Here is a 27,546-nt window from a genome sequence, read left to right on the forward strand (position 1 = left end):
AGTTGAGGACAACACCAGGCAGGGGCACACAGACAGACACCTTTAGTAGGCCGGAAAAGCCTATTGCATTTTTTAAAATGGTAATTTGGAGCAGAAGGTTGAAGCTCAGCTTTATTTAGTTGAGGGCAACACCAGGGAGGGGCAGAAGCCGTTAGTAGGCCCTAACCACCATTTTTTTTTTTTAAAACCACTTAATGAGAGCCGGAAGGTTGAAGCTCAGCTTTATTTAGTTGAGGACAACACCAGGCAGGGGCACACAGACAGACACCTTTAGTAGGCCGGAAAAGCCTATTGCATTTTTTAAAATGGTAATTTGGAGCAGAAGGTTGAAGCTCAGCTTTATTTAGTTGAGGGCAACACCAGGGAGGGGCAGAAGCCGTTAGTAGGCCCTAACCAAAGTTGAAGGCCAAATGCAGTTTAATTTCTGATACTATAGGCCGAAAGCCAGAAGGTGGAAGCTCCGATTTAGACAGTGGAGGACAATTTGAATTAGGGACTGCAGACAGACTTAGTAGGCTGTCCCCTGTGGACCATGCATCCACCACATTAACCCATTGCGCCGTAATGGACACGTAATCTTCCGTGGCCATGCCTACAGGTCCATGCGTCTGTTGTCAGGTGCACCTTTGTACTCACAGATTGCCAGAGTGCATGGACAATGCGGTCTTCTACATGCTGGTGGAGGGTTGGGATGGCTTTTCTCGCAAAAGAAGTGTCGACTGGTTAGCTTGTGGCGTGGTACAGCGTAGTCCATCATGGCCTTATTAATAGTAAATAAAATATATAACTAGGCTCTATGAACTTTTAAATAGGTTCCAGGGGTACACGGGCAGCATTGGTGTGGTCAGTGGAGGAGTATTGCAAGTAGGGGCTGCAGACAGGCTATCAAAGGCCTAAAATAACAAACAGTAGGCAGTCATGGCAGTTTTACATCGGTTACATGGATACACAGGCAGGCACTCCAGGCAGCATTGTGGTCAGTGGAGGAGTATTGCAAGTAGGGGCCGCAGACAGGCTATCAAAGGCCTAAAATAACAAACAATAGGCTCATTGCAGTTTTACAGCGGTTACATGGATAGACGGGCAGGCAGCTTGGTGGTGAGTGGAGGAGTATTTAAAGTAGGGACCGCAGACAGGCTATCAAAGGCCTAACATAACAAACAATAGGCTCATGGCAGTTTTACAGCGGTTACATGGATACACGGGCAGGCAGCTTGGTGGTCAGTGGAGGAGTATTTAAAGTAGGGACCGCAGACAGGCTTCAAAGGCCTAACATAAGAAAATGGGCTGGCTGTAGGCACTTTATAATTGGTTCCAGGGGTACACGGGCAGCAGTGGTCTGGCCAGTGGAGGACTAGTGGAAGGAGGGACCGCAGACAGGCTTCAAAGGCCTAACATAAAAAAATGGGCTGGCTGTAGGCACTTTATAATTGGTTCCAGGGGTACATGGGCAGCAGTGGTCTGGTCAGTGGAGGACTAGTGGAAGGAGGGACCGCAGACAGGCTTCAAAGGCCTAAAATAAACAATAGGCTCATGGCAGTTTTACAGCGGTTACATGGATACACGGGCAGGCAGCTTGGTGGTCAGTGGAGGAGTATTTAAAGTAGGGACCGCAGACAGGCTTCAAAGGCCTAACATAAGAAAATGGGCTGGCTGTAGGCACTTTATAATTGGTTCCAGGGGTACACGGGCAGCAGTGGTCTGGTCAGTGGAGGACTAGTGGAAGGAGGGACCGCAGACAGGCTTCAAAGGCCTAAAATAACAAACAATAGGCTCATGGCAGTTTTACAGCGGTTACATGGATACACGGGCAGGCAGCTTGGTGGTGAGTGGAGGAGTATTTAAAGTAGGGACCGCAGACAGGCTATCAAAGGCCTAACATAACAAACAATAGGCTCATGGCAGTTTTACAGCGGTTACATGGATACACGGGCAGGCAGCTTGGTGGTCAGTGGAGGAGTATTTAAAGTAGGGACCGCAGACAGGCTTCAAAGGCCTAACATAAGAAAATGGGCTGGCTGTAGGCACTTTATAATTGGTTCCAGGGGTACACGGGCAGCAGTGGTCTGGCCAGTGGAGGACTAGTGGAAGGAGGGACCGCAGACAGGCTTCAAAGGCCTAACATAAGAAAATGGGCTGGCTGTAGGCACTTTATAATTGGTTCCAGGGGTACACGGGCAGCAGTGGTCTGGTCAGTGGAGGACTAGTGGAAGGAGGGACCGCAGACAGGCTTCAAAGGCCTAAAATAACAAACAATAGGCTCATGGCAGTTTTACAGCGGTTACATGGATACACGGGCAGCTTGGTGGTGAGTGGAGGAGTAGTGCAAGGAGTGTCTGTCCCAGTACTCCCAAAATATAAATAGATGTTAATGTCTCGCAAAACAACCAAAACAAAAAAAAAGGTGGCATACTTAGGTACAGGGGTGGGCTCATCTGCTGAGTTTCTGACATAGTAATTTGGCAGTAACTATTTAATGGTGCCAATATAGGACACAGACACAGACTACTTTAAGTTGCATCGTAGATGTCTACAAATTTGTATTGTCAGTGCCAGACATTGAATGATGTCAGCGAATAGACTAAAGATTGGTGGAGCTGTGCGACATAATTTTGCATGTGGTAGAGCACATTTTGAGCTGGGGTAGGGGGGAACTCTCTAGAGGCCGGCGGGACCGCCCCAGGGCCCCTCATGTTACAACGGTGTGTCTGACGTTGGGTGTGCACCACCACCGCCAGAGACACTACATTGTACTATGAGGGACCCAGTAGCAATGCCGTCAACCAAAAGCGAGCACACCCACCTCTTCAGACAAACAGCAGTCTCACGGGTGCTTGCGCCAAGTCGCGATACCACGGCCCCGTGTGGGGAGTTTGGCCATTTAGGGAGGTGTAAACATGTCGTATGCTGTACAATCAGCTGCAGCAAATGAGACATTAGAAAAGTAATTCACAGGCAAGAGCCTTTCATAGGAAAGCTAGGTGTCGGCCGGGCAAGGTGGGGCAAAAGATTTCGAAATCCAGTTGTGGTTCATTTTAATGAATGTTAGATCGTCAACATTTTGGGTAGCCAGACGAGTCCTTTTTTCGGTTAATATTGAACCTGCAGCACTGAATACTCTTTCTGATAGGACACTTGCTGCCGGGCAAGCAAGCTCCTGCAATGCATATTCTGCCAATTCTGGCCAGGTGTCTAATTTGGAGGCCCAGTAATCAAATGGGAATGACGGTTGAGGGAGAACATCGATAAGGGATGAAAAATAGTTAGTAACCATACTGGACAAATGTTGTCTCCTGTCACTTTCAATTGATGCAGCAGTACCTGTCCTGTCTGCGGTCATAGCAAAATCACTCCACAACCTGGTCAGAAAACCCCTCTGTCCAACGCCACTTCTGATGTGTGCACCCCTAACACTCCTAGTCTGCTGCCCCCTGGAGCTCGTGTGAGAACGATCACGTGCGCTGTGTGCTGGGAATGCCTGAAGCAAACGGTCAACAAGAGTTGATTGTTTGGTTGCTAATATTAGTTCCAAGTTCTCATGTGGCATAATATTTTGCAATTTGCCTTTATAGCGTGGATCAAGGAGGCAGGCCAACCAGTAATCGTCATCGTTCATCATTTTCGTAATGCGTGTGTCCCTTTTTAGGATACGTAAGGCATAATCCGCCATGTGGGCCAAAGTTCCAGTTGTAAAATCTCCGGTTGTGATTGGTTGAGGGGCAGTTGCAGGCAAATCTACGTCACTTGTGTCCCTCAAAAAACCAGAACCCGGCCGTGACACGCAACCAATTTCCTGTGCCCCCGGGAAAGGTTCGGCATTAAAAATATACTCATCCCCATCATCCTCCTCGTCCTCCACCTCCTCTTCGCCCGCTACCTCGTCCTGTACACTGCCCTGACCAGACAATGGCTGACTGTCATCAAGGCTTTCCTCTTCCTCTGGTGCAGACGCCTGCTCCTTTATGTGCGTCAAACTTTGCATCAGCAGACGCATTAGGGGGATGCTCATGCTTATTACGGCGTTGTCTGCACTAACCAGCCGTGTGCATTCCTCAAAACACTGAAGGACTTGACACATGTCTTGTATCTTAGACCACTGCACACCTGACAACTCCATGTCTGCCATCCTACTGCCTGCCCGTGTATCCTCCCACAAATAAATAACAGCACGCCTCTGTTCGCACAGTCTCTGAAGCATGTGCAGTGTTGAGTTCCACCTTGTTGCAACGTCTATGATTAGGCGATGCTGGGGAAGGTTCAAAGACCGCTGATAGGTCTGCATACGGCTGGCGTGTACAGGCGAACGTCGGATATGTGAGCAAAGTGCACGCACTTTGAGGAGCAGGTCGGAGAACCCAGGATAAGTTTTCAATAAGCACTGCACCACCAGGTTTAAGGTGTGAGCCAGGCAAGGAATGTGTTTCAGTTGGGAAAGGGAGATGGCAGCCATGAAATTCCTTCCGTTATCACTCACTACCTTGCCTGCCTCAAGATCTACTGTGCCCAGCCACGACTGTGTTTCTTGTTGCAAGAACTCGGACAGAACTTCCGCGGTGTGTCTGTTGTCGCCCAAGCACTTCATAGCCAATACAGCCTGCTGACGCTTGGCAGTAGCTGGCCCATAATGGGACAACTGGTGTGCAACAGTGTCATCTGCCGATGGAGTGGTTGGCAGACTGCGTTCTGTGGAAGAGCTGTAGCTTCTGCAGGAGGACGAGGAGGAGGAGGAGGAGGGGGTGCGAACGCCTACAGCCAACTGTTTCCTAGACCGTGGGCTAGGCACAACTGTCCCTAAATTGATGTCGCCTGTGGACCCTGCATCCACCACATTCACCCAGTGTGCCGTGATGGACACATAACGTCCCTGGCCATGCCTACTGGTCCATGCATCTGTAGTCAGGTGCACCTTTGTACTCACAGATTGCCTGAGTGCATGGACGATGCGCTGTTTAACATGCTGGTGCAGGGCTGGGATGGCTTTTCTGGAAAAAAAGTGTCGACTGGGTAGCTCGTATCGTGGTTCAGCGTACTCCATCAGGGCTTTGAAAGCTTCGCTTTCAACTAACCGGTAGGGCATCATCTCTAACGAGATTAGTCTAGCTATGTGGGCGTTAAAACACTGTGTACGCGGATGCGAGGATAAGTACTTCCTTTTTCTAACCAGAGTCTCATGTAGGGTGAGCTGGACTGGAGAGCTGGAGATCGTGGAACTTTCGGGTGTGCCGGTGTACATGGCAGACTGAGAGACGGTTGGAGACGGTATTGTTTCCGCCGGTGCCCTAGATGCAATATTTCCTCCTACAAAACTGGTGATTCCCTGACCCTGACTGCTTTTGGCTGGCAAAGAAACCTGCACAGATACTGCCGGTGGTGCGGAAAATGGTGGCCTTACAGTGACGGAAGGGATGTTGCGTTGCTGACTAGCTTCATTGGCCGAGGGTGCTACAACCTTGAGGGACGTTTGGTAGTTAGTCCAGGCTTGAAAATGCATGGTGGTTAAGTGTCTATGCATGCAACTAGTATTTAGACTTTTCAGATTCTGACCTCTGCTTAAGCTAGTTGAACATTTTTGACAGATGACTTTGCGCTGATCAGTTGGATGTTGTTTAAAAAAATGCCAGACTGCACTCTTCCTAGACTCGGATCCCTTTTCAGGGATTGCAGACTGAGCTTTAACCGGATGGCAACGCTGTGCTCCAACAGGTTTTGGCTTTGACACGCGTTTTGGGCCAGATACGGGCCCGGCAGATGGAACCTGTTGCGATGTTGATGCCTGCTGCGGCCCCTCCTCCACCTCCGCTTCTGAACTACTGCCGCCTGCACCCTGTTCCCCCAATGGCTGCCAATCGGGGTCAATAACTGGGTCATCTATTACCTCCTCTTCGAGCTCGTGTGCAACTTCGTCTGTGTCACTGTGTCGGTCGGTGGTATAGCGTTCGTGGCGGGGCAACATAGTCTCATCAGGGTCTGATTGTGGATCTGTACCCTGAGAGGGCAATGTGGTGGTCTGAGTCAAAGGAGCAGCATAGTACTCTGGCTGTGGCTGTGCATCAGTGCACTCCATGTCAGAATATACTTGTAATGGGCATGGCCTGTTAAATGTTTCACTTTCTAAGCCAGGGACGGTATGTGTAAAGAGCTCCATGGAGTGACCTGTTGTGTCGCCTGCTGCATCCTTCTCTCTTGTTGTAGTTTTTGCTGAGGAGGACAAGGAAGCGACTTGTCCCTGACCGTGAACATCCACAAGCGACGCGCTGCTTTTACATTTACCAGTTTCGGAAGAGGAGGCAAAAGAGCTAGAGGCTGAGTCTGCAATGTAAGCCAAAACTTGCTGTTGCTGCTCCGCCTTTAAAAGCGGTTTTCCTACTCCCAGAAAAGAGAGCGTTCGAGGCCTTGTGTAGCCTGACGACGAAACTGGCTCCACAGCTCCAGACTTAGGTGGAATATTTTTATCCCCACGACCACCTGATGCTCCACTACCACTACCATCATTACCAGCTGACAATGAACGCCCACGACGACCTCTTGCACCAGACTTCCTCATTGTTTTAAAATCTTAACCAAAGTAACTTTATTTGTTGCTGTCAAACAACTTACACGGTGAGCTATAACTTCAGTATGATTTCAATATCCCTTAACAGGTTGGTGAGACCACAAGGAAAATCAGGCACAATGTTACACACTCTGTTTTCTGTGGCACAAAATCACAGAGATGACACACACGCAGGACTGTCACTCAAGCACTAATGTCAATATTAATCTCCCACCTAATTTATTTATTTTTTTTTCTCAGGGAGACTTTAGAAACCAAATAATATTAAAAAAAAAAAAAAAAAAAGGCTTTCTATGGCCCACAATTAGAGAGAGAGAGGTGGCACACCCAGGAGTCAAGACTGGCGCACAAGCTGAAAGGGCAATATTACTCTCCCACTGTTTTTTTAAGTTTTTTTTTTATTTCAGGGAGACTTTAGAAACCAAATAATATAAAAAAAAAAAAAATAGGCTTTCTATAGCCCACTGAATGAGAGAGAGAGGTGGCACACCCAGGAGTCAAGACTGGCACACAAGCTGAAAGGGCAATATTACTCTCCCACTGTTTTTTTATGTTTTTTTTTTTTTTTCAGGGAGACTTTAGAAACCAAATAATAAGAAAAAAAAAAAATAAATAAATAGGCTTTCTATAGCCCACTGAATGAGAGATAGCACACACAGCAGTGGCACACAAGCCCTGACTGAGGCCAATATTTTTCTCCCACAGATTGATGTAGTGTTTTTGTGTTGAGGTAGATTTTAGAACACAAATCAAGGAAAAAAAAAAAAAAATGCTTTCTATGGCCCACTGAATGAGAGAGAGGTGGCACACCCAGGAGTCAAGACTGGCACACAAGCTGAAAGGGCAATATTACTCTCCCACTGTTTTTTTATGTATTTTTTGTTTTTTAAGGGAGACTTTAGAAACCCAATAATATTTAAAAAAAAAAATAAATAGGCTTTCTATGGCCCACTGAATGAGAGGGAGAGAGGTGGCACACCCAGGAGTCAAGCCTGGCACACAAGCTGAAAGGGCAATATTACTCTCCCACTGTTTTTTTATGTATTTTTTGTTTTTTAAGGGAGACTTTAGAAACCCAATAATATTTAAAAAAATAAATAAATAGGCTTTCTATGGCCCACTGAATGAGAGGGAGAGAGGTGGCACACCCAGGAGTCAAGACTGGCACACAAGCTGAAAGGGCAATATTACTCTCCCACTGTTTTTTTATGTTTTTTTTTTTTTTTTTCAGGGAGACTTTAGAAACCAAATAATAAGAAAAAAAATAAATAAATAAATAGGCTTTCTATAGCCCACTGAATGAGAGATAGCACACACAGCAGTGGCACACAAGCCCTGACTGAGGCCAATATTTTTCTCCCACTGATTGATGTAGTGTTTTTGTGTTGAGGTAGATTTTAGAACACAAATCAAGGAAAAAAAAAAAAAATGCTTTCTATGGCCCACTGAATGAGAGAGAGGTGGCACACCCAGGAGTCAAGACTGGCACACAAGCTGAAAGGGCAATATTACTCTCCCACTGTTTTTTTATGTTTTTTTTTTTTTTTAAGGGAGACTTTAGAAACCCAATAATATTTTTTAAAAAAAAATAAATAGGCTTTCTATGGCCCACTGAATGAGAGGGAGAGAGGTGGCACACCCAGGAGTCAAGCCTGGCACACAAGCTGAAAGGGCAATATTACTCTCCCACTGTTTTTTTATGTATTTTTTGTTTTTTAAGGGAGACTTTAGAAACCCAATAATATTTTTTTTAAAAAATAAATAGGCTTTCTATGGCCCACTGAATGAGAGGGAGAGAGGTGGCACACCCAGGAGTCAAGACTGGCACACAAGCTGAAAGGGCAATATTACTCTCCCACTGTTTTTTTATGTATTTTTTGTTTTTTAAGGGAGACTTTAGAAACCCAATAATATTTAAAAAAAAAAATAAATAGGCTTTCTATGGCCCACTGAATGAGAGGGAGAGAGGTGGCACACCCAGGAGTCAAGCCTGGCACACAAGCTGAAAGGGCAATATTACTCTCCCACTGTTTTTTTATGTTTTTTTTTTTTTTTAAGGGAGACTTTAGAAACCCAATAATATTTTTTTAAAAAAAATAAATAGGCTTTCTATGGCCCACTGAATGAGAGGGAGAGAGGTGGCACACCCAGGAGTCAAGCCTGGCACACAAGCTGAAAGGGCAATATTACTCTCCCACTGTTTTTTTATGTATTTTTTGTTTTTTAAGGGAGACTTTAGAAACCCAATAATATTTAAAAAAAAAAATAAATAGGCTTTCTATGGCCCACTGAATGAGAGGGAGAGAGGTGGCACACCCAGGAGTCAAGACTGGCACACAAGCTGAAAGGGCAATATTACTCTCCCACTGTTTTTTTATGTATTTTTTGTTTTTTAAGGGAGACTTTAGAAACCCAATAATATTTTAAAAAAAAAAATAAATAGGCTTTCTATGGCCCACTGAATGAGAGGGAGAGAGGTGGCACACCCAGGAGTCAAGCCTGGCACACAAGCTGAAAGGGCAATATTACTCTCCCACTGTTTTTTTATGTATTTTTTGTTTTTTAAGGGAGACTTTAGAAACCCAATAATATTTAAAAAAATAAATAAATAGGCTTTCTATCGCCCACTGAATGAGAGGGAGAGAGGTGGCACACCCAGGAGTCAAGACTGGCACACAAGCTGAAAGGGCAATATTACTCTCCCACTGTTTTTTTATGTTTTTTTTTTTTTTTAAGGGAGACTTTAGAAACCCAATAATATTTTAAAAAAAAAATAAATAGGCTTTCTATGGCCCACTGAATGAGAGGGAGAGAGGTGGCACACCCAGGAGTCAAGCCTGGCACACAAGCTGAAAGGGCAATATTACTCTCCCACTGTTTTTTTATGTATTTTTTTTTTTTTCAGGGAGACTTTAGAAACCAAATAATATTAAAAAAAAAAAAAAAAAAAATAGGCTTGCTATAGCCCACTGAATGAGAGATAGCACACACAGCAGTGGCACACAAGCCCTGACTGAGGCCAATATTTTTCTCCCACTGATTGATGTAGTGTTTTTGTGTTGAGGTAGAATTTAGAACACAAATCACGGAAAAAATAAATAGGCTTTCTATGGCCCACTCAGTGAGAGATGGCACACACAGGGATGGCACTGTAGCAGAAATGGCAATCTTAATCTCCCACAAAAAAAACAAAAAAAAAACAGGGACTGTCCTACAATTACTATCTCCCTGCAGTAATGTAAGCCAGGTATGGCAGGCAGCAATAGGAGTGGACTGATGCACAAATTAAATAAAAAGTGTGGACAAACAAAAAAGATAGCTGTGCAGAAAGGAAGGAACAAGAGGATATGTGCTTTGAAAAAAGCAGTTGGTTTCCACAGTGGCGTACACACAGCAATACAGCTATCACGGAGCCTTCTAGGGCAGCCCAATGAGCTACAGCGCTGAGGGGAAAAAAAAAAAAAAATAGCTTCCACTGTTCCTGCACACCGAAGGTGGTGTTGGACAGTGGAAATCGCTACAGCACAAGCGGTTTGGTGGTTAGTGGACCCTGCCTAACGCTCTCCCTGCTTCTGACGAAGCGGCAGCAACCTCTCCCTAAGCTCAGATCAGCAGCAGTAAGATGGCGGTCGGCGGGAACGCCCCTTTATAGCCCCTGTGACGCCGCAGACAGCAAGCCAATCACTGCAATGCCCTTCTCTAAGATGGTGGGGACCAGGATCTATGTCATCACGCTGCCCACACTCTGCGTTCACCTTCATTGGCTGAGAAATGGCGCTTTTCGCGTCATTGAAACGCGACTTTGGCGCGAAAGTCGCGTACCGCATGGCCGACAAGCACAGGGGTCGGATCGGGTTTCATGAGACGCCGACTTAGCCAAAAGTCGGCGACTTTTGAAAATGATCGACCCGTTTCGCTCAACCCTAACTATCAGCCATACTATACATTGGCAATATATACCACCAAGATTGCTGCTGTTTTATGATTGTAAATCTATGTACTTACCTTAGATCCAGGTTGTCCTTGGGGGCCAGGAAATCCGCGTTCACCCTACAAAAAATATTAACATTAAAATATTGAATTTTTTTTATTATTTTCTTATTTTTGAGATACTACGGTAGACAGAGAAGACGTGATACTTGTCTTCCCTGCATTTTTCTAGAGTGATAGCTATTGTCTAGAGTTGAGGGGAAAATACTGCATTGTTGTATGTATTAATGCTTTTTAAACTTACCCTTTCACCATCCTTTCCTCGGCCTGGTAGTCCAGGCAAACCAGCTAAGCCAGCCTCTCCAGATGGGCCCGGCGGGCCAAGTTTCCCTTCTCTGCCTGGTTCACCCTTAAAAAAAATCACATTGAATATTCATCAGTTAGAAATATATTATTAGGGAAGTGACTCCTGATTTTATTTCCTATGTCCATTATAACCTGCCAGTGAGATGTAACATTTAATGCTTTTTTAAAGGATTTGTCTGATTAAAAACTTAAAAATGCAAGAGCCCTAATTAGTTATTTGATGGCTTACATTTAGGACCTTCAACCATTAATCAGACAAGACGATGCCTTGATACATTATACAGACAGCTCAATAATTTCAATGGGAGATCTGTAATTCTTCATTTCTCCTGTGGAGGCAGTGTAGGGAAATTGAAAACTCGTTACCAATAGACCACATCTGATCACTACTGGTCAAAACAGCAAGGCACCATTTTTTTTTTTCAAATACAAAGGGATTGACCAAAATAGCAGCCATTTTGGTTGATTATGGGATGGATTTTTTTAATCTGCTATTAAACTGACTGCATGTACCAATGAATTAGACTATTTTAGTGGTTGATCCCTTAGGCTTGTTATTGACACATACACTTGACATTCGGCTACATTCCCAGTCTCCCTCGTACCATCTGATAAACAGATGGGGCAATTCGACAGGCAGCATCAGATCTGATGATATTTTTGGTTTCAATTTTAGTAGAAATATCAGGAGACAGAGGAAACGGAGCACAGATGGAAAACTTCCCAAATGGGCTTCATTCCTTGAAAAAAAATTAGATTTGTTCACCTTTTCACCCTTCTGTCCGTCTTTTCCTGGCAAACCGGCATCTCCTGGATTTCCCTTAAAAAAAAAAAAAAAAAAATTAGGTTACACTTATTAAATCATGGGATAAAATGCAAAAATTTGTTTAAAAATATGCTGCATTTATGTTTTTTCTAAGCTCATTTAAATTATAAAATATATTTTATTTTGTACTTCATGTGAAGAATATTGAGATATAAGTTTATGGCAATTATTTGTATCCTATTTGGCAAAGGATTATAAAACCCCCTTCCCATGTGCAGCTGTAACAGGAGACCTAGCTCAGCAAGGGGGTCAAGCCTCAAAAGGCAGTGAGTGACAGATCTCACACGTTGATCCATCTAAGCTCAGAACACAAGGCTTTCTTGCAAAATAGATACCATGTAGACTGCTTTGTTGAGTCAGCTATGATTTTATAAGGAGGATATGGACTTATCGTATGTCCTGGCCACACACAGGTTATATTTTCGAAATCTCTGGAAAGGACCAAACTCTTTCCAGGGTCTCAATCAGTTCGAGCACCCCAAGGAGGGTAGATATGTAAAATGGCTAGTAGGAACCAGATAGCAAAGATGTGTTTAGTCTCAATGTATAGCAGGGGCCCAGCCAAATCCAACAGCTTCAAACCATCTCCCTAGGACCATCAATTAGGGAGTTATGACCCATCTTAAATGTTGTAGTTTTTAATTGCTAGAGGCAAGAGGAGGGGATTTAGGTTTAGCCAAGAGGGCAGGAGGGGAGTGACCCAAAGGGGATAAAGGCTAGTGTAAGGCCATATGGTCTCTCTGTCTCTGTTATGCTTGTGGTTTACTTCGAAAGTGGGGGCCATGTTGAGTAACGTGCTGTGAAGGACCTAGGAGCCAGGCAGCCCATGTCCCCTGCGGCCCAGCATACACATGGTCAAAAATCCATCCGGTAATTGACATGATCCATCTACTTATATCTTTTGTACTTCACCCATTTTTGCATATCTGACCATGCCCTTAAGGTGGTTAAATATATAACCTTGGACTACTCTCTCATCTCGATCCATAAATCTACAAGTCCTTTTCTCTGTTTAACTTTTCAGGCCACCAGGGCTGGTTTCTGGCCCGATATAATATCATTAACGGACTGGGCTTATGAGTGTAATACTTATAGGGGATAACTCAGGAGACTCTTTGCGTGGAACAAGACAACTACAGGACACAGTTTTATAAGTGGTAAAGTCTATATTATCACACAGTGATTCAAACAGGTGCAGAGAGAAACTCAAGTCCACAACACTTGATGTAAATATTAAACGCAGCTTAGCAGTCTATAGGAAACTTCAGAGGAAAATGCAATCAAACAGAAAGTCTATGAAGCATAGTTATTCTTGAGGATACTTGACACGAATAAATCCTTGTCTTAGTCCAAACACAGATAGATAAGCTTATAAGGCAGTTCAAATCATTTCTTAGCTCAACCAGGGAAGCCTGGTTACTAGTCTCAGGTTTTTGCAGAGCAGAAACAGCTTACATGTCCAGCAAATGCAGTTGGAAGTAAACACGAGCAGCAGATGAAGGAGGATTACTGGAAACTGGTGTATGCAGCAGGAACTCAGAGCAGAGTAGCAGGATCACCACACAGGTTCACAGGAGCAGGTATATAGCCAGGGAATAATCAAAGGTCAGGAGCTGGATGCAAGGCAGAATACTCTAGCACAGACTGAACGCTGGGGTGGAGTTTTATAGCAGGAAGACACAGTGCACATGAGACCAAAGACGCCATCTTGGAAAAGGGCAGTAATGCACAAAAGGTAAAAAATTAAAAAATGAGTCCTGACAATGAGGAACTGGTGGCAGTCCTACCGGTCTGGCAGCGCTCTATTTTACTGGTGATAGTGAAAGGGGCCTGTCAAGGTTGTGAGCAAGCGTGGTGCCACGTCATTGATTACATGGGCCACATCATCTCACTATCTGTTCTTTCCTGGGCCTGTATGAACAAGGGGCATCTGTGTAAAATCGTGCCAAGTTGACCTTACGTGTCCCCAGAGGTGTGAGGAACGTTATGTTGGCGGAAGTGGGAAGACCACATTATGTGAGGCGAGGGTTCATCACTAACAGTTACAACCAAAGCTGAATCCAGGAAAGTCTGATCATTGTACTTGGGTACTGTCTACAGTCGTATGACCAAACAGCATGACTCTTTTCGGCTCCCAAAATGCACTGCTCTCTGGTAACAGAGACATTTTGGATTGCAACTTTTGTTGTGACTAGAGAAAAAAACAGGTCAAGTTAAAGCAATTGGAATCTGTAAGAATATACTTGTTATGTTCTATATATACTGCTTCTCTTTATCTAACACCTGCCCCAGCTTCATAGCATGACCTCCATTCCAGATCTGTCATGTAACACAACACACTCCACGGTGAGACTCTAATCTATGTAACTATATTACGCTGATCACGGCTCACGGTATATAGGACCATCAAATATTACAAGGTATTTACTGTGAGATGTTTTAAAGTATTTTTTAATTTAAATTTTGATAACTTTACATTAATTGTAAAATGCATTGTTTTAAAAAGTCAAAATGCCATATTTTATGTATTATATAGCTATATAATTTATTATATAACATATATATTTTATATATATATATATATATTATTATATTATTATATTATTTATAATATAGTCAGCTATTTATATAGTCATATAGTTTATATTATTTACCTTATAAAGTTTATATATTTTATTTATGTATTGTATTTATAATACAGTTATATATTGTATTATTCTACAGTAATTGTATGCTTATTTATTTCACTATAGTTAAAGTTTAGATATTAATTTCAATTATTTTATAGCTATGCATTTCATTTATTACATGCGGTAGTTGTTTTTGGTTATTTTATTTATTATATAGTTATTGTCTCCTTATTTATTTTAGGATAGGTGTATATCTATTTCAGTTATTATATAGTTATTGATTCTAGTTACATATTTTATTTATTATATGATTAGTTATTTTTGTTATACATTTATTTTAAGCTTTTATTATTATTAATAACAATAATACTTTATATTTCTATTAGACAGTTATTTTTTTAATAAATAGTTATCAATTTAATTTAGTAATATACAATTATGTATTTAATTTATTACACTGATTTATTTAATTTATTATATAAGGTAGCTATGTATTTAATTTCTTGTATAGTTATGTATTTGAATTTTTTAATATTTTTTTATATTCAAGGGAAACACATGCTGTTTGGATGCAATTTTTTTTTGTCAATGCGTTTTGAAGTGCTCATACCTCTTCATCAGCACAAACCACAATTATAAGCTTACTAGATGGTGGCCCGATTCTAACGCACCGGGTATTCTAGAATATGTATGTAGTTTATTTATGAAGATTTAAGAATAATGCAATGAATACACAGGATTCAGCCGGCCGGGTACGACCAATCAGCGAAGCGTGGTTCAAATCCTACGCCAAATCGCACCCGGACTGCGCCTGTCGCTGATTGGTCGTGGCCGGCCAGATCAGTGAAGCCAGGGCCCCGGGCGAAAGAGTCTCAGTGAGCCTCCTTCTTTAACACATACCACAATTCATGATACACAGATACAGCAGAGAAATATAGCACAGCCACGTAGCATATAGCACAGCCACGTAGCATATAACACAGCCCACGTAGCATATAGCACAGCCATGTAGCATATAACAGAGAACACGTAGTATATAACACAGCCCACGTAGTATATTGCACAGCCCACGTAGTATATAGCACAGCCAGGTAGTACATAACAGACCACGTAGCATATAACACAGCCCACATAGTACATAACACAGCCACGTAGCATATAACAGCCCACCTAGTATATAGCACAGCCACGTAGCATATAGTACAGCCACGTAGTATATAGCACAGCCACGTAGCATATACCACAGCCACGTAGTATATAGCACAGCCCACGTAGCATATAGCACAGCCACGTAGCATATAACAGAGAACACGTAGTATATAACACAGCCCACGTAGTATATAGCACAGCCAGGTAGTACATAACAGACCACGTAGCATATAACACAGCCCACGTAGTACATAACACAGCCACGTAGCATATAACAGCCCACATAGTATATAGCACAGCCACGTAGCATATAGTACAGCCACGTAATATATAGCACAGCCCACGTAGTATATAGCACAGCCCACATAGTATATAGCACAGCCCACGTAGTATATAGCACAGCCCACATAGCATATAACACAGCCCACCTAACATATAACACAGCTACATAGTATATAACATCCCACATAGTGTATAACACAGCCCACATAGTATATAGCACAGCCCATGCAGTATATAACACAGCCCACGTAGTATATTGCACAGTCACGTAGTATATTGCACAGCCACGTAGTATATAACATAGCCCACGTAGTATATTGCACAGCCACGTAGTATATTTTGCCCAGCCGCGTAGTATATTGCACAGCCGCGTAGTATATAGCACAGCCACGTAGTATATAACACAGCCACATAGTATATTGCACAGCCGCATAATATATAGCATGGCCACGTAGTATATAGCACGGCCACATAGTATATAACACAGCCCACATGGTATATAACACATCCACGCAGTATATAACACAGCTCACGAAGCATATAACACAGCTCACGTAGTATATAACACATCCACGCAGTATATAACACAGCGCACGCAGTATATAACACAGCGCACGAAGCATATAACACAGCCCACGTAGTAGCAATGTGGGCACCATATTCCTGTTAAAAAGAATAATTAAAATAAAAAAGTTATATACTCACCTTCCGGCGGCCCCCAGATTCAGGCCAGGTATTTAGCGATGCTCCAGTCCCAAGAATGCATTGCGGCAATAACACGGGATAATGTAGCGGTCTCGCGTGATGCTACGTCATCAGCGGTCATTTCCGCAATGCATTCTTGTATGTCTAGGTGTATATATGTACTGTATGTGTATTTATCTATGTATACATGTGTCCATATATGCACTGTATCTGTATATATGCACAATGAAAACTATATGTACAGTATATACACTATACCGTGTGTGTGCATCTCTGTATTAAATGCGTAGCTGAGAAACGTGCGACATTTGACCCCCAATGTGCGGCAGGAGCTGAGGGGCTTTTATCTCCCTTGATTTGACTTATGATGAGAAGGAGTCATCACTGACTGGACGGTAACAGAACAGACTCTCTCCAGATAGGCTCCGAGGAAAGGAGAGAGGCGGGGTGGGGGCGCCCAGAGATGGGGGACAGGGAGTGAGAAGAGTCAGGGCTATGGAGACGTCAGGAGGAGGATGGTGAGAGCTGTGTACACTGGACACGGTCTGCCCTAGCAATACCATCGAGCTCTTTGTTAGTCACGGCATTGGAGGAGCCCTGCAGCTGGCACGACCCCGGCACACACGGAGCACACTGCGCATCTGGACATGGGTTCGGAGGCTGAGGGTCTCCCCGGGGTGAGGGGAGTATAGAGGAGGCACTGACAGGAGGGTAGTAGGGAGGGGCCAATTATTATTATTATTATTATTCATTTTTATAGCGCCATTTATTCCATGGTGCTTTACATGTGAAATACGGGCAAATATAGACAAATACATTAAACATGAGCAAAAACAAGGCACACGGATACATAAGGAGGGAGGACCCTGCCCGCGAGGGCTCACAGTCTGCAGGGGATGGGTGATGATACACTAGGAGGCCGGCTGGTCTCGACCAATCAGCAAGGCGGGATTTCCGAGACAGACAGACGGAAGAGGACCTAAGACAATTATATAGATAGATCATTGTGTTGTCCTGATGAAGAGGTATGATTACCTTGAAAAGTGTGGAGAAATAAAACCGCATCCATACAGTATCTGTTTCCCTGTCGTATACTGGATCCTCGCCAGCGCGGATTTTATATCCACGTTCATCTCCAAGTTGGCTTACTATCTGTTTTGTGGATCTGTAGCAGATGTCTTTTGCTTTAAAGCTATTAGAGGGGTTGTGACTTTCACCCCAGGGTGAGCAATCCCGTTTTACTCCTTCCTTTGTAATCCAGATAAGTCACCATTTGCATTTTTTGTCATTCCAGTTTTTATCTAAATACTGTGACAAAGTCACTGGCAAAGTGTTGGAAGGGAAATATGTTTCACTGAGGCTAATGACTTCAGTGATTTGAAACCCACAAGTTTCCTCTGGCACACTATATGTTGAGAGGGGTTAATCGGCCATTTTAAGGGCTGTTTTTTGTGGACAACCATAGAGCGGGTGGGAGGTTCTCCACCTTATCTCCACCCCAGGGTCTGGTCTAGGGTTTAAATAGTTGGCCTACAGAGGCATTCAGTGTTCAGAAGGGCTGGAGAAAGGAAACTCCAGCACTTTGTGTCCTGAGAAGAAAATATGAAAGAGTGTGTGGTTGTTCTCCTGAGCGGGCGGACCCCTGAAACAACAAGGACTGTGCTGTTTTATTATGTTTTGTTTTTACTTAGGCTGGAAAGGCCATGTTTATTTGTGCTAACTCTGCACTGGTTTCTGCAGCATGTTTTTGTTTATTTTTGTCTTTTTTGCATGGACACACATACACATATGAATGTACAAGTGTCGCACAGATAAGAGCACAAGGCTACATAGTATTCAACCAAGTCATCCAAGCAAAAACGACAGACACGCTGCAGACAAACACCTACCATAAGAAGTGTTTACCAATGGCTTTTATTGATGATCTTCTCTATGTATCTGTTTGGTATCAGATTAGGTGTCTACGCAGCACAATAATGACCATTATCGTAGACAGTCAATCTAGTATTTTCTGAAATAAAGGTTTTGAGTTATTTTGTTCAAATAATTTACTCTATTGCTATTCAGTTTTGGCCACACCGGGCAGGAGTGGCAATTCAGTGCCAACATTTCTTAGAAGCCTTGAAAAGGTTGAGCTGGACTACATCTGTCTAAATACTTTTATGTCTTACTATGTATCATACTTACATATGAAGTTCTGTAAGTCTAGAGGTATCTCTCAGCACTTACCACATTCCCTGGTAGTCCTCTGGTTCCAGGTTGACCTGCGAGGCCTGGTGGACCCTGTTGATAAGAAAAGTTAAGAGATGAGCCCATACATAAAGATTAAATTAGACTTAACCTTCCAGTTGATTCGAGGTGGAACGGGTGATCAAAAATGGTCACCGTGAACATGTGCCTTGATTACAGGTGTCCCTAGGTGTGTGTAAGTCATGTGTCCACAAGTTCACAGTAAATACCTTGTAATATTTGACTTCCTAAACTAGCCATTCTAGGTGGGAAAACCTTATCTATCTACTCTACAGTATATCATACACATTCTTCTACAATATGGAGGGTATTTTGGGCACCCAAAGATATCACCTCTTACATGAAGTAGCCCAACCCATCTGATTCTGTTTGCCTGTCCTGCTCCCAAACTTCATGTTGGGGCTAAGCTGTAATACCATACAAAACCTCTTGTGGAACTGTTTTTGAAGATTTGTCTACTCTTGAAAAACTTCTTTAATAAATGTTTAGGACCACCACTGGACTTTAGCTAGCAATCAAAGCTCAAACTAACTAGAAAACACCATAATAAATAAAGATATGTCATGTATGCTTACAATATCTCCCTTTGGTCCACGTTCTCCTTTGTCTCCATCTTGACCTTTTGGACCCTGCAGTGAATACATAAAGAAATTGTGGTCAGGTTTGCAAAGATCTATCATCAAAAGCCTTGATGGTTAGGATGGTGGATTATGATGTAGGTCAATTGGGCAAATGTTGAACCTGAGACTCAATCATGGTGTCTTCTATCCAGACCAAATATGAAGGCACTTCTAACATCTCAGGATTGGGTTTTACGTGTCTTGGATCACTGAAAGTAATCCAATATGCCATAAAACTAAAGCAAGGAAGCAAACTCTTCATCTCATATCCCACAAAGTATAATAAAGCCAGGCAATATGGCTCCTATGTTGGCTTTATGTAGGTACCTGAGCATGGTGCCTTCTCTACTTGGTTTTCTCAAAGGTAATTTAGGCCTAGGACCTGTCTTCTCAAATGTAGCCTGGAGGTGGTGTGTACAAATGCCAGGAACAGGGAGAACTTTTATTTTTTACCAGGACGTCTGGTCCTTAGAACATAATTAGGGCAAAGCTATGGAACAAAGACATCAACAATGATCTTAGAGAAACAATTGTTGCTGTTCATCAATCGAGGAAAGGTCATAAAGCTATTCCCAAAGAATTTTGAGTCCATCATTTTGCAGTGAGAAGGATTATTTACAATTGGGAAACATTCAAGACCATTGACAGTCTTCCCACAAGTAGAAATCCCAGCAAGTTTCCCCCAGACCATGCTCAGAGAAATTGCAAAAATACCCAAGAGCTTCGGCGAAGGGCTTGTTTCCACTTGCGAGGCACACGTCCGTGTTTCGCATATGGAAACCAAGCTCTGGCTCTCCACTTTGACTACCTTGTTATTTTGAAGGGGGCACTGTCCTTCCACTTTGACTACCTTGTTATTTTGAAGGGGGCACTGTCCTTCCACTTTGACTACCATGTTATTTTGAAGGGGCACTGTCCTTCCACTTTAACTACCATGTTATTTTGAAGGGGGTACTGTCCTTCCATTTGGACTACCTTGTTATTTTGAAGGGAGCACTGTCCTTCCACTTTGACTACCATGTTATTTTGAAGGGGCACTGTCATTCCACTTTATCTACCATGTTATTTTGAAGGGGGCACTGTCCTTCCACTTTGACTACCATGTTATTTTGTAGGGGGCACTGTCCTTCCACTTTGACTACCATGTTATTTTGAAGGGGGCACTGTCCTTCCACTTTGACTACCATGTTATTTTGAAGGGGCACTGTCCTTCCGCTTTAACTACCATGTTATTTTGAAGGGGGCACTGTCCTTCCACTTTGACTACCATGTTATTTTGAAGGGGGCACTGTCCTTCCACTTTAACTACCATGTTATTTTGAAGGGGGTACTGTCCTTCCATTTGGACTACCTTGTTATTTTGAAGGGAGCACTGTCCTTCCACTTTGACTACCTTGTTATTTTGAAGAGGTCACTGTCCTTCCACTTTAACTACCATGTTATTTTGAAGGGGGTACTGTCCTTCCACTTTGACTACCTTGTTATTTTGAAGGGAGCACTGTCCTTCCACTTTGACTACCTTGTTATTTTGAAGGGGGCACTGTCTTTTCCACTTTGACTACCATGTTATTTTGAAGGGGCACTGTCATTCCACTTTAACTACCATGTTATTTTGAAGGGGGTACTGTCCTTCCATTTGGACTACCTTGTTATTTTGAAGGGAGCACTGTCCTTCCACTTTGACTACCTTGTTATTTTGAAGGGGGCACTGTCTTTTCCACTTTGACTACCATGTTATTTTGAAGGGGCACTGTCATTCCACTTTAACTACCATGTTATTTTGAAGGGGGCACTGTCCTTCCACTTTGACTACCATGTTATTTTGTAGGGGGCACTGTCCTTCCACTTTGACTACCATGTTATTTTGAAGGGGGCACTGTCTTTTCCACTTTGACTACCATGTTATTTTGAAGGGGCACTGTCATTCCACTTTAACTACCATGTTATTTTGAAGGGGGCACTGTCCTTCCACTTTGACTACCATGTTATTTTGTAGGGGGCACTGTCCTTCCACTTTGACTACCATGTTATTTTGAAGGGGGCACTGTCTTTTCCACTTTGACTACCATGTTATTTTGAAGGGAGCACTGTCCTTCCACTTTGACTACCTTGTTATTTTGAAGGGGGCACTGTCTTTTCCACTTTGACTACCATGTTATTTTGAAGGGGCACTGTCATTCCACTTTAACTACCATGTTATTTTGAAGGGGGTACTGTCCTTCCATTTGGACTACCTTGTTATTTTGAAGGGAGCACTGTCCTTCCACTTTGACTACCTTGTTATTTTGAAGGGGGCACTGTCTTTTCCACTTTGACTACCATGTTATTTTGAAGGGGCACTGTCATTCCACTTTAACTACCATGTTATTTTGAAGGGGGCACTGTCCTTCCACTTTGACTACCATGTTATTTTGAAGGGGCACTGTCCTTCTGCTTTAACTACCTTGTTATTTTGAAGGGGGCACTGTCCTTCCACTTTAACTACCATGTTATTTTGAAGGGGGTACTGTCCTTCCATTTGGACTACCTTGTTATTTTGAAGGGAGCACTGTCCTTCCACTTTGACTACCTTGTTATTTTGAAGAGGTCACTGTCCTTCCACTTTAACTACCATGTTATTTTGAAGGGGGTACTGTCCTTCCACTTTGACTACCTTGTTATTTTGAAGGGAGCACTGTCCTTCCACTTTGACTACCTTGTTATTTTGAAGGGGGCACTGTCTTTTCCACTTTGACTACCATGTTATTTTGAAGGGGCACTGTCATTCCACTTTAACTACCATGTTATTTTGAAGGGGGCACTGTCCTTCCACTTTGACTACTATGTTATTTTGTAGGGGGCACTGTCCTTCCACTTTGACTACCATGTTATTTTGAAGGGGGCACTGTCCTTCCACTTTGACTACCATGTTATTTTGAAGGGGCACTGTCCTTCCACTTTAACTACCATGTTATTTTGAAGGGGGCACTGTCCTTCCACTTTAACTACCATGTTATTTTGAAGGGGGTACTGTCCTTCCATTTGGACTACCTTGTTATATTGAAGGGAGCACTGTCCTTCCACTTTGACTACCTTGTTATTTTGAAGGGGGCACTGTCCTTCCACTTTGACTTCTATGTTGTTGTAAGTAATAAGAGTTCATCCTTTGGCTTCCACCCCGAGCGGAGGTGCAGTGACTTGGAATGATCAGGGGTTGGCACAAGTTCCTTTTTATAGAAGGTTCATTCAGTATTCTGCTGTGTCAGCTTGTCAAGTGATTTTAGTTAAATTCACCGTACACACTGACCCAAATGTTCAGCGAGCACCGATCCTGACCGAGGAGCGCAGTGCATTGTAATAGAGTCGTTGTGGCAGTAGACTTCACTTAATAATGGTGACCCCCGTGAGCTCGGCTCCTGGCTGCAGATCGGTGACCTCGCTGTTATGAAGATGCATTAAGATGCTGATCAGACACATAATCCCATATTTACTTATGTCTAGGAGCGAGACTAAGGCTACTTTCACACTAGCGTTAACTGCAATCTGTCACAATGCATCGTTTTGCAGAAAAAACGCATCCTGCAAAAGTGCTTGCAGGATGCGTTTTTTCTCCATTGACTAACATTAGCGACACATTGTGACGGATTGCCACACGTCGCAACCGTCGTGAGACGGTTGCGCCGTGTTGTGGCGGTCCGCCGGGAGCAAAAAACGTTACATGTAACGTTTTTTGCTCCCGACGGTCCGCTTTTTCCGACCGCGCATGCACGGCCGGAACTCCGCCCCCACCTCCCCGCACTTCCCCGCACCTCACAATGGGGCAGCGGATGCGCTGGAAAAATGCATCCGCTGCCCCCGTTGTGCGGCGGAGACAACTCTAGCGTCGGGAACCTCGGCCTGACGCACTGCGACGGGCCGAGCCCGACGCTAGTGTGAAAGTAGCCTTAGCAGGACATGACGGCAATTCACAAGCCTGCAAGTCCCAGTCCTCGATTCTATCCTGGTAGGAACAGGATCTCCTATGTGAGGAATAGCTACATGTGAAGTCCTGATCTATATCCCAAATCACAAGCCTCAGTAATGTACAGATATGAGGCCGCCGCGCACCAGACGCTTTATATCTACAAATCCACTTTTTGCCCATATCCAGTATTTGAGCTGAGTTCTTTAGTCCCATCCTGGTGAATTTTAATTTTTGGCCCTTCATCTTTGTCCCCTCACTTTTTCCAAGTGCCATAACTTTTTTGTTTTTTTCTCGACTTCGCTGTTAGAAGGCTTGTTTTATTTCAGATTTGTATAACAGCTCTACTATATATATATATATATATATATATATATATATATATATATATATATATATATATATATATATATACACACATATATATATATATATATATATATATATATATTTACTACATTTATATTTATATTTTATTTACCACATATATATTAATATATTTATATATATACATGTATATTTAAGTGGTAAGAGCATTTTCAGAAATTTGCAAAAAAAAATTAAAATTTGGTTTGTGTCGTTATCCTCTGAGACCCATAACTTAGCCATGTGAAATCACTGTATTATCTGGGGTACACTTTTTTTTTCTTGCTTTTAATTGCATTTTTTCAGGGGTAAGAGCGGACACAAAAAAAATAAGGTAATTCTGGCATCTCATTTTTTTTTCCTGCTTTACGACCTTCAACAAATGCGTTAAACATCTTAATAGTTTGATAGATTTACAGATGTGTCGATACCAAATATTTTTATATTTTTAAATATATATTTTTTTTTAGATGGGGGAAGGATCGGGATATGAATTTTTACGGTTCTTTAACAGTTTTCATACACATTTAAAAAGTTACCAAAGCTTTATTTATTTATTGTTGTTTTTTTCATAAATCAATAGTGCCTGTGAAAATAAAAATCTTTATATCTTATCAGAATATATCACTTATTTCTCTACCTTTCATTTAAAGTTCTCAACTCACAGGTAAAAATCTGCACTCAATGAAAACAGATTCTCCCGTTACTGAGACCGGAGATGGCAGTTGGGGCTTATAAAGTTCTATAGAGAAGTAAAACTGTCATTTCAGGAGAACTTGCAGCAGAGTGTCTGTGTCTGCCGCTAGCACTTCCCTCTTTCATAGGAGATGACAGTTGGTGGTTATAAAGTTCTATGGAGAAGGGTAACTGTCATTTCAGGAGAACTTGCAGAAAAATGTCTGTGCCTGCCTCCAGCTCCTCCCTCCTTCGTGGGAAATGACAGTTGGTGCTTATAAAATTCTATGGAGAAGTATAACTGTCATTTCTGGAGAACTTGCAGCAGAATATTTGTGCCGGCCTATAGCTCCTTCCTCCTTCACTGAAAATGACAGTTGGTGCTCATAAATTTCTATGGAGAAGTGTAACTCTTTTCAGGAGCACTTGCAGAAAAATGTATGAGTCTTCCTCTAGCTCCTCCCTTCTTCCTAGGATATGACAATTGGTGCTGATAAAGTTCTATGGGGAAGTATAACTGACATTTGAGAAGAACTTGCAGCAGAATGTCTGTGTCTGCCTCTAGCACTTCCCTCTTTCATAGGAGATGACACTTGGTGCTTATAAAGTTCTATGGAAAAGTATAACTGTCATTTCAGGAGAACTTGCAGCAGAATGTCTGTGTCTGCCTCTAGCACTTCCCTCTTTCATAGGAGATGACACTTGGTGCTTATAAAGTTCTATGGAGAAGTGTAGCTGTTGTTTCAGGAGATCTTGCAGCAGAATGTCTGTGTCTGCCTCTAGCTTCTCCTCTTTCACGCCTTAGGAATTCGCAGATGGGGATTTTAAAATTTGATTTCAATGATGTGAATATTTGTCTTCTCTGAACACATATTGAGAATGAATCTGTCCAGGAGGAGAAAGCAGCAGATTTCTCTGATAAGATATATTACAAACTTTCTTATTTCATGTGTTCTATTGATTTATGAACAGAGGTTACTCTTTGAAAACTTTTTTTTTTCACTTTTCAAATACTTTTTTGAGAGCCGTGGTTGTCCGATGCTGTATACTGCGGTGTGTAGTCATAGTAGCGGCTGAGCTGAGATGGCCTCGCAGGTATCAGATGCTCCTCGAATAAGCTGATATTTGGGGGTTTGTGGCCCTTTAGTATAAAAACTCTTTTCCCGGCTTGGTGTCTAACAGGTACTAGTATACGGCAGGCGGTGGCTGGTTGGCGTCCAGTCTGCACACGGTCCTATACCCTGACTTCATTGTGTCGCTAACATATGGCAGGCGGTGGCTGGTTGGCGTTCAGTCTGCACTCGGTCCTATACCCTGCCCTCATTGTGCCGCTAGCTTATGGCAGGCGGTGGCTGGTTGGCGTCCAGTCTGCACACAGTCCTATACCCTGTCCTCATTGTGTCGCTAACATATGGCAGGCGGTGGCTGGTTGGCGTCCAGTCTGCACACAGTCCTATACCCTGCCCTCATTGTGCCGCTAGCTTATGGCAGGCAGTGTCTGGTTGGCGTCCAGTCTGCACACGGTCCTATACCCTGTCCTCATTGTGTCGCTAACATATGGCAGGCAGTGTCTGGTTGGCGTCCAGTCTGCACACGGTCCTATACACTGCCCTCATTGTGCCGCTAGCTTATGGCAGGCGGTGGCTGGTTGGCGTTCAGTCTGCACACGTACCTATACACTGCCCTCATTGTGCCGCTAGCTTATGGCAGGCGGTGGCTGGTTGGCGTCCAGTCTGCACACGGTCCTATACCCTGTCCTCATTGTGTCGCTAACATATGGCAGGCGGTGGCTGGTTGGCGTCCAGTCTGCACACAGTCCTATACCCTGCCCTCATTGTGCCGCTAGCTTATGGCAGGCAGTGTCTGGTTGGCGTCCAGTCTGCACACGGTCCTATACCCTGTCCTCATTGTGTTGCTAACATATGGCAGGCGGTGGCTGGTTGGCGTCCAGTCTGCACACAGTCCTATACCCTGCACTCATTGTGCCGCTAGCTTATGGCAGGCAGTGTCTGGTTGGCGTCCAGTCTGCACATGGTCCTATACCCTGTCCTCATTGTGTCGCTAACATATGGCAGGCAGTGTCTGGTTGGCGTCCAGTCTGCACACGGTCCTATACACTGCCCTCATTGTGCCGCTAGCTTATGGCAGGCGGTGGCTGGTTGGCGTTCAGTCTGCACACGTACCTATACACTGCCCTCATTGTGCCGCTAGCTTATGGCAGGCGGTGGCTGGTTGGCGTCCAGTCTGCACACGGTCCTATACCCTGCCATCATTGTGCCGCTAGCTTATGGCAGGCTGAGGCTGGTTGGCATCCAGTCTGCACACGGTCCTATACCCTGTCCTCATTGTGTCGCTAACATATGGCAGGCAGTGTCTGGTTGGCGTCCAGTCTGCACACGGTCCTATACCCTGCCCTCATTGTGCCGCTAGCATATGGCAGGCGGTGGCTGGTTGGCGTCCAGTCTGCACACGGTCCTATACCCTGCTCTCATTGTGCCGCTAGCTTATGGCAGGCGGTGGCTGGTTAGCATCCAGTCTGCACACGGTCCTATACCCTGCCCTCATTGTGCCGCTAGCTTATGGCAGGCGGTGTCTGGTTGGCGTCCAGTCTGCACACTGTCCTATACCCTGCCCTCATTGTGCCGGTAGCATATTGCAGGCGGTGTATGGTTGGCGTCCAGTCTGCACACGGTCCTATACCCTGCCCTCATTGTGCCGCTAGCTTATAGTAGGCGGTGGTAGTTTGTTGGCATCCAGTCTGCACATGGTCCTATACCCTGCCCTCATTGTGCCACTAGCTTATGGCAGGCGGTGTCTGGTTGGCGTCCAGTCTGCACACGGTCCTATACCTTGCCCTCATTGTGCTGCTAGCTTATGGCAGGCGGTGTCTGGTTGGCGTCCAGTCTGCACACGGTCCTATACCCTGCCCTCATTGTGCCGCTAGCTTATGGCAGGCGGTGGCTGGTTGGCGTTCAGTCTGCACACGGTCCTATACACTGCCCTCATTGTGCCGCTAGCTTATGGCAGGCAGTGTCTGGTTGGCGTCCAGTCTGCACACAGTCCTATACCCTGCCCTCATTGTGCCGCTAGCTTATGGCAGGCGGTGGCTGGTTGGCGTTCAGTCTGCACACGGTCCTATACCCTGCCCTCATTGTGGTGCTAGCTTATGGCAGGCGGTGGCTGGTTGGCGTTCAGTCTGCACACGGTCCTATACCCTGCCCTCGTTGTGCCGCTAGCTTATGGCAGGCGGTGGC

The 27,546-nt window shown here is 43.9% G+C and overlaps 1 protein-coding gene across 1 annotated transcript in view; it reads right to left on the bottom strand.

The window, feature by feature from the left end:
* COL22A1 (collagen type XXII alpha 1 chain) overlaps positions 1 to 27,546 on the bottom strand; it is a 528,277-nt gene that overhangs the window by 153,744 nt on the left and 346,987 nt on the right. The window contains exons 37-41 of the mRNA XM_077271275.1: positions 19,267 to 19,320; positions 18,671 to 18,724; positions 11,616 to 11,669; positions 10,788 to 10,892; positions 10,559 to 10,603 (exon numbers count right to left, since the gene is read on the bottom strand). Of these exons, the coding sequence (XP_077127390.1) occupies positions 10,559 to 10,603; positions 10,788 to 10,892; positions 11,616 to 11,669; positions 18,671 to 18,724; positions 19,267 to 19,320 (312 nt within the window). The remainder of the gene's footprint in view (positions 1 to 10,558; positions 10,604 to 10,787; positions 10,893 to 11,615; positions 11,670 to 18,670; positions 18,725 to 19,266; positions 19,321 to 27,546) is intronic.

This window comes from Ranitomeya variabilis, chromosome 6 (genome assembly GCF_051348905.1).
Source record: "Ranitomeya variabilis isolate aRanVar5 chromosome 6, aRanVar5.hap1, whole genome shotgun sequence".
NCBI classification, from domain to species: Eukaryota; Metazoa; Chordata; class Amphibia; order Anura; family Dendrobatidae; genus Ranitomeya; species Ranitomeya variabilis.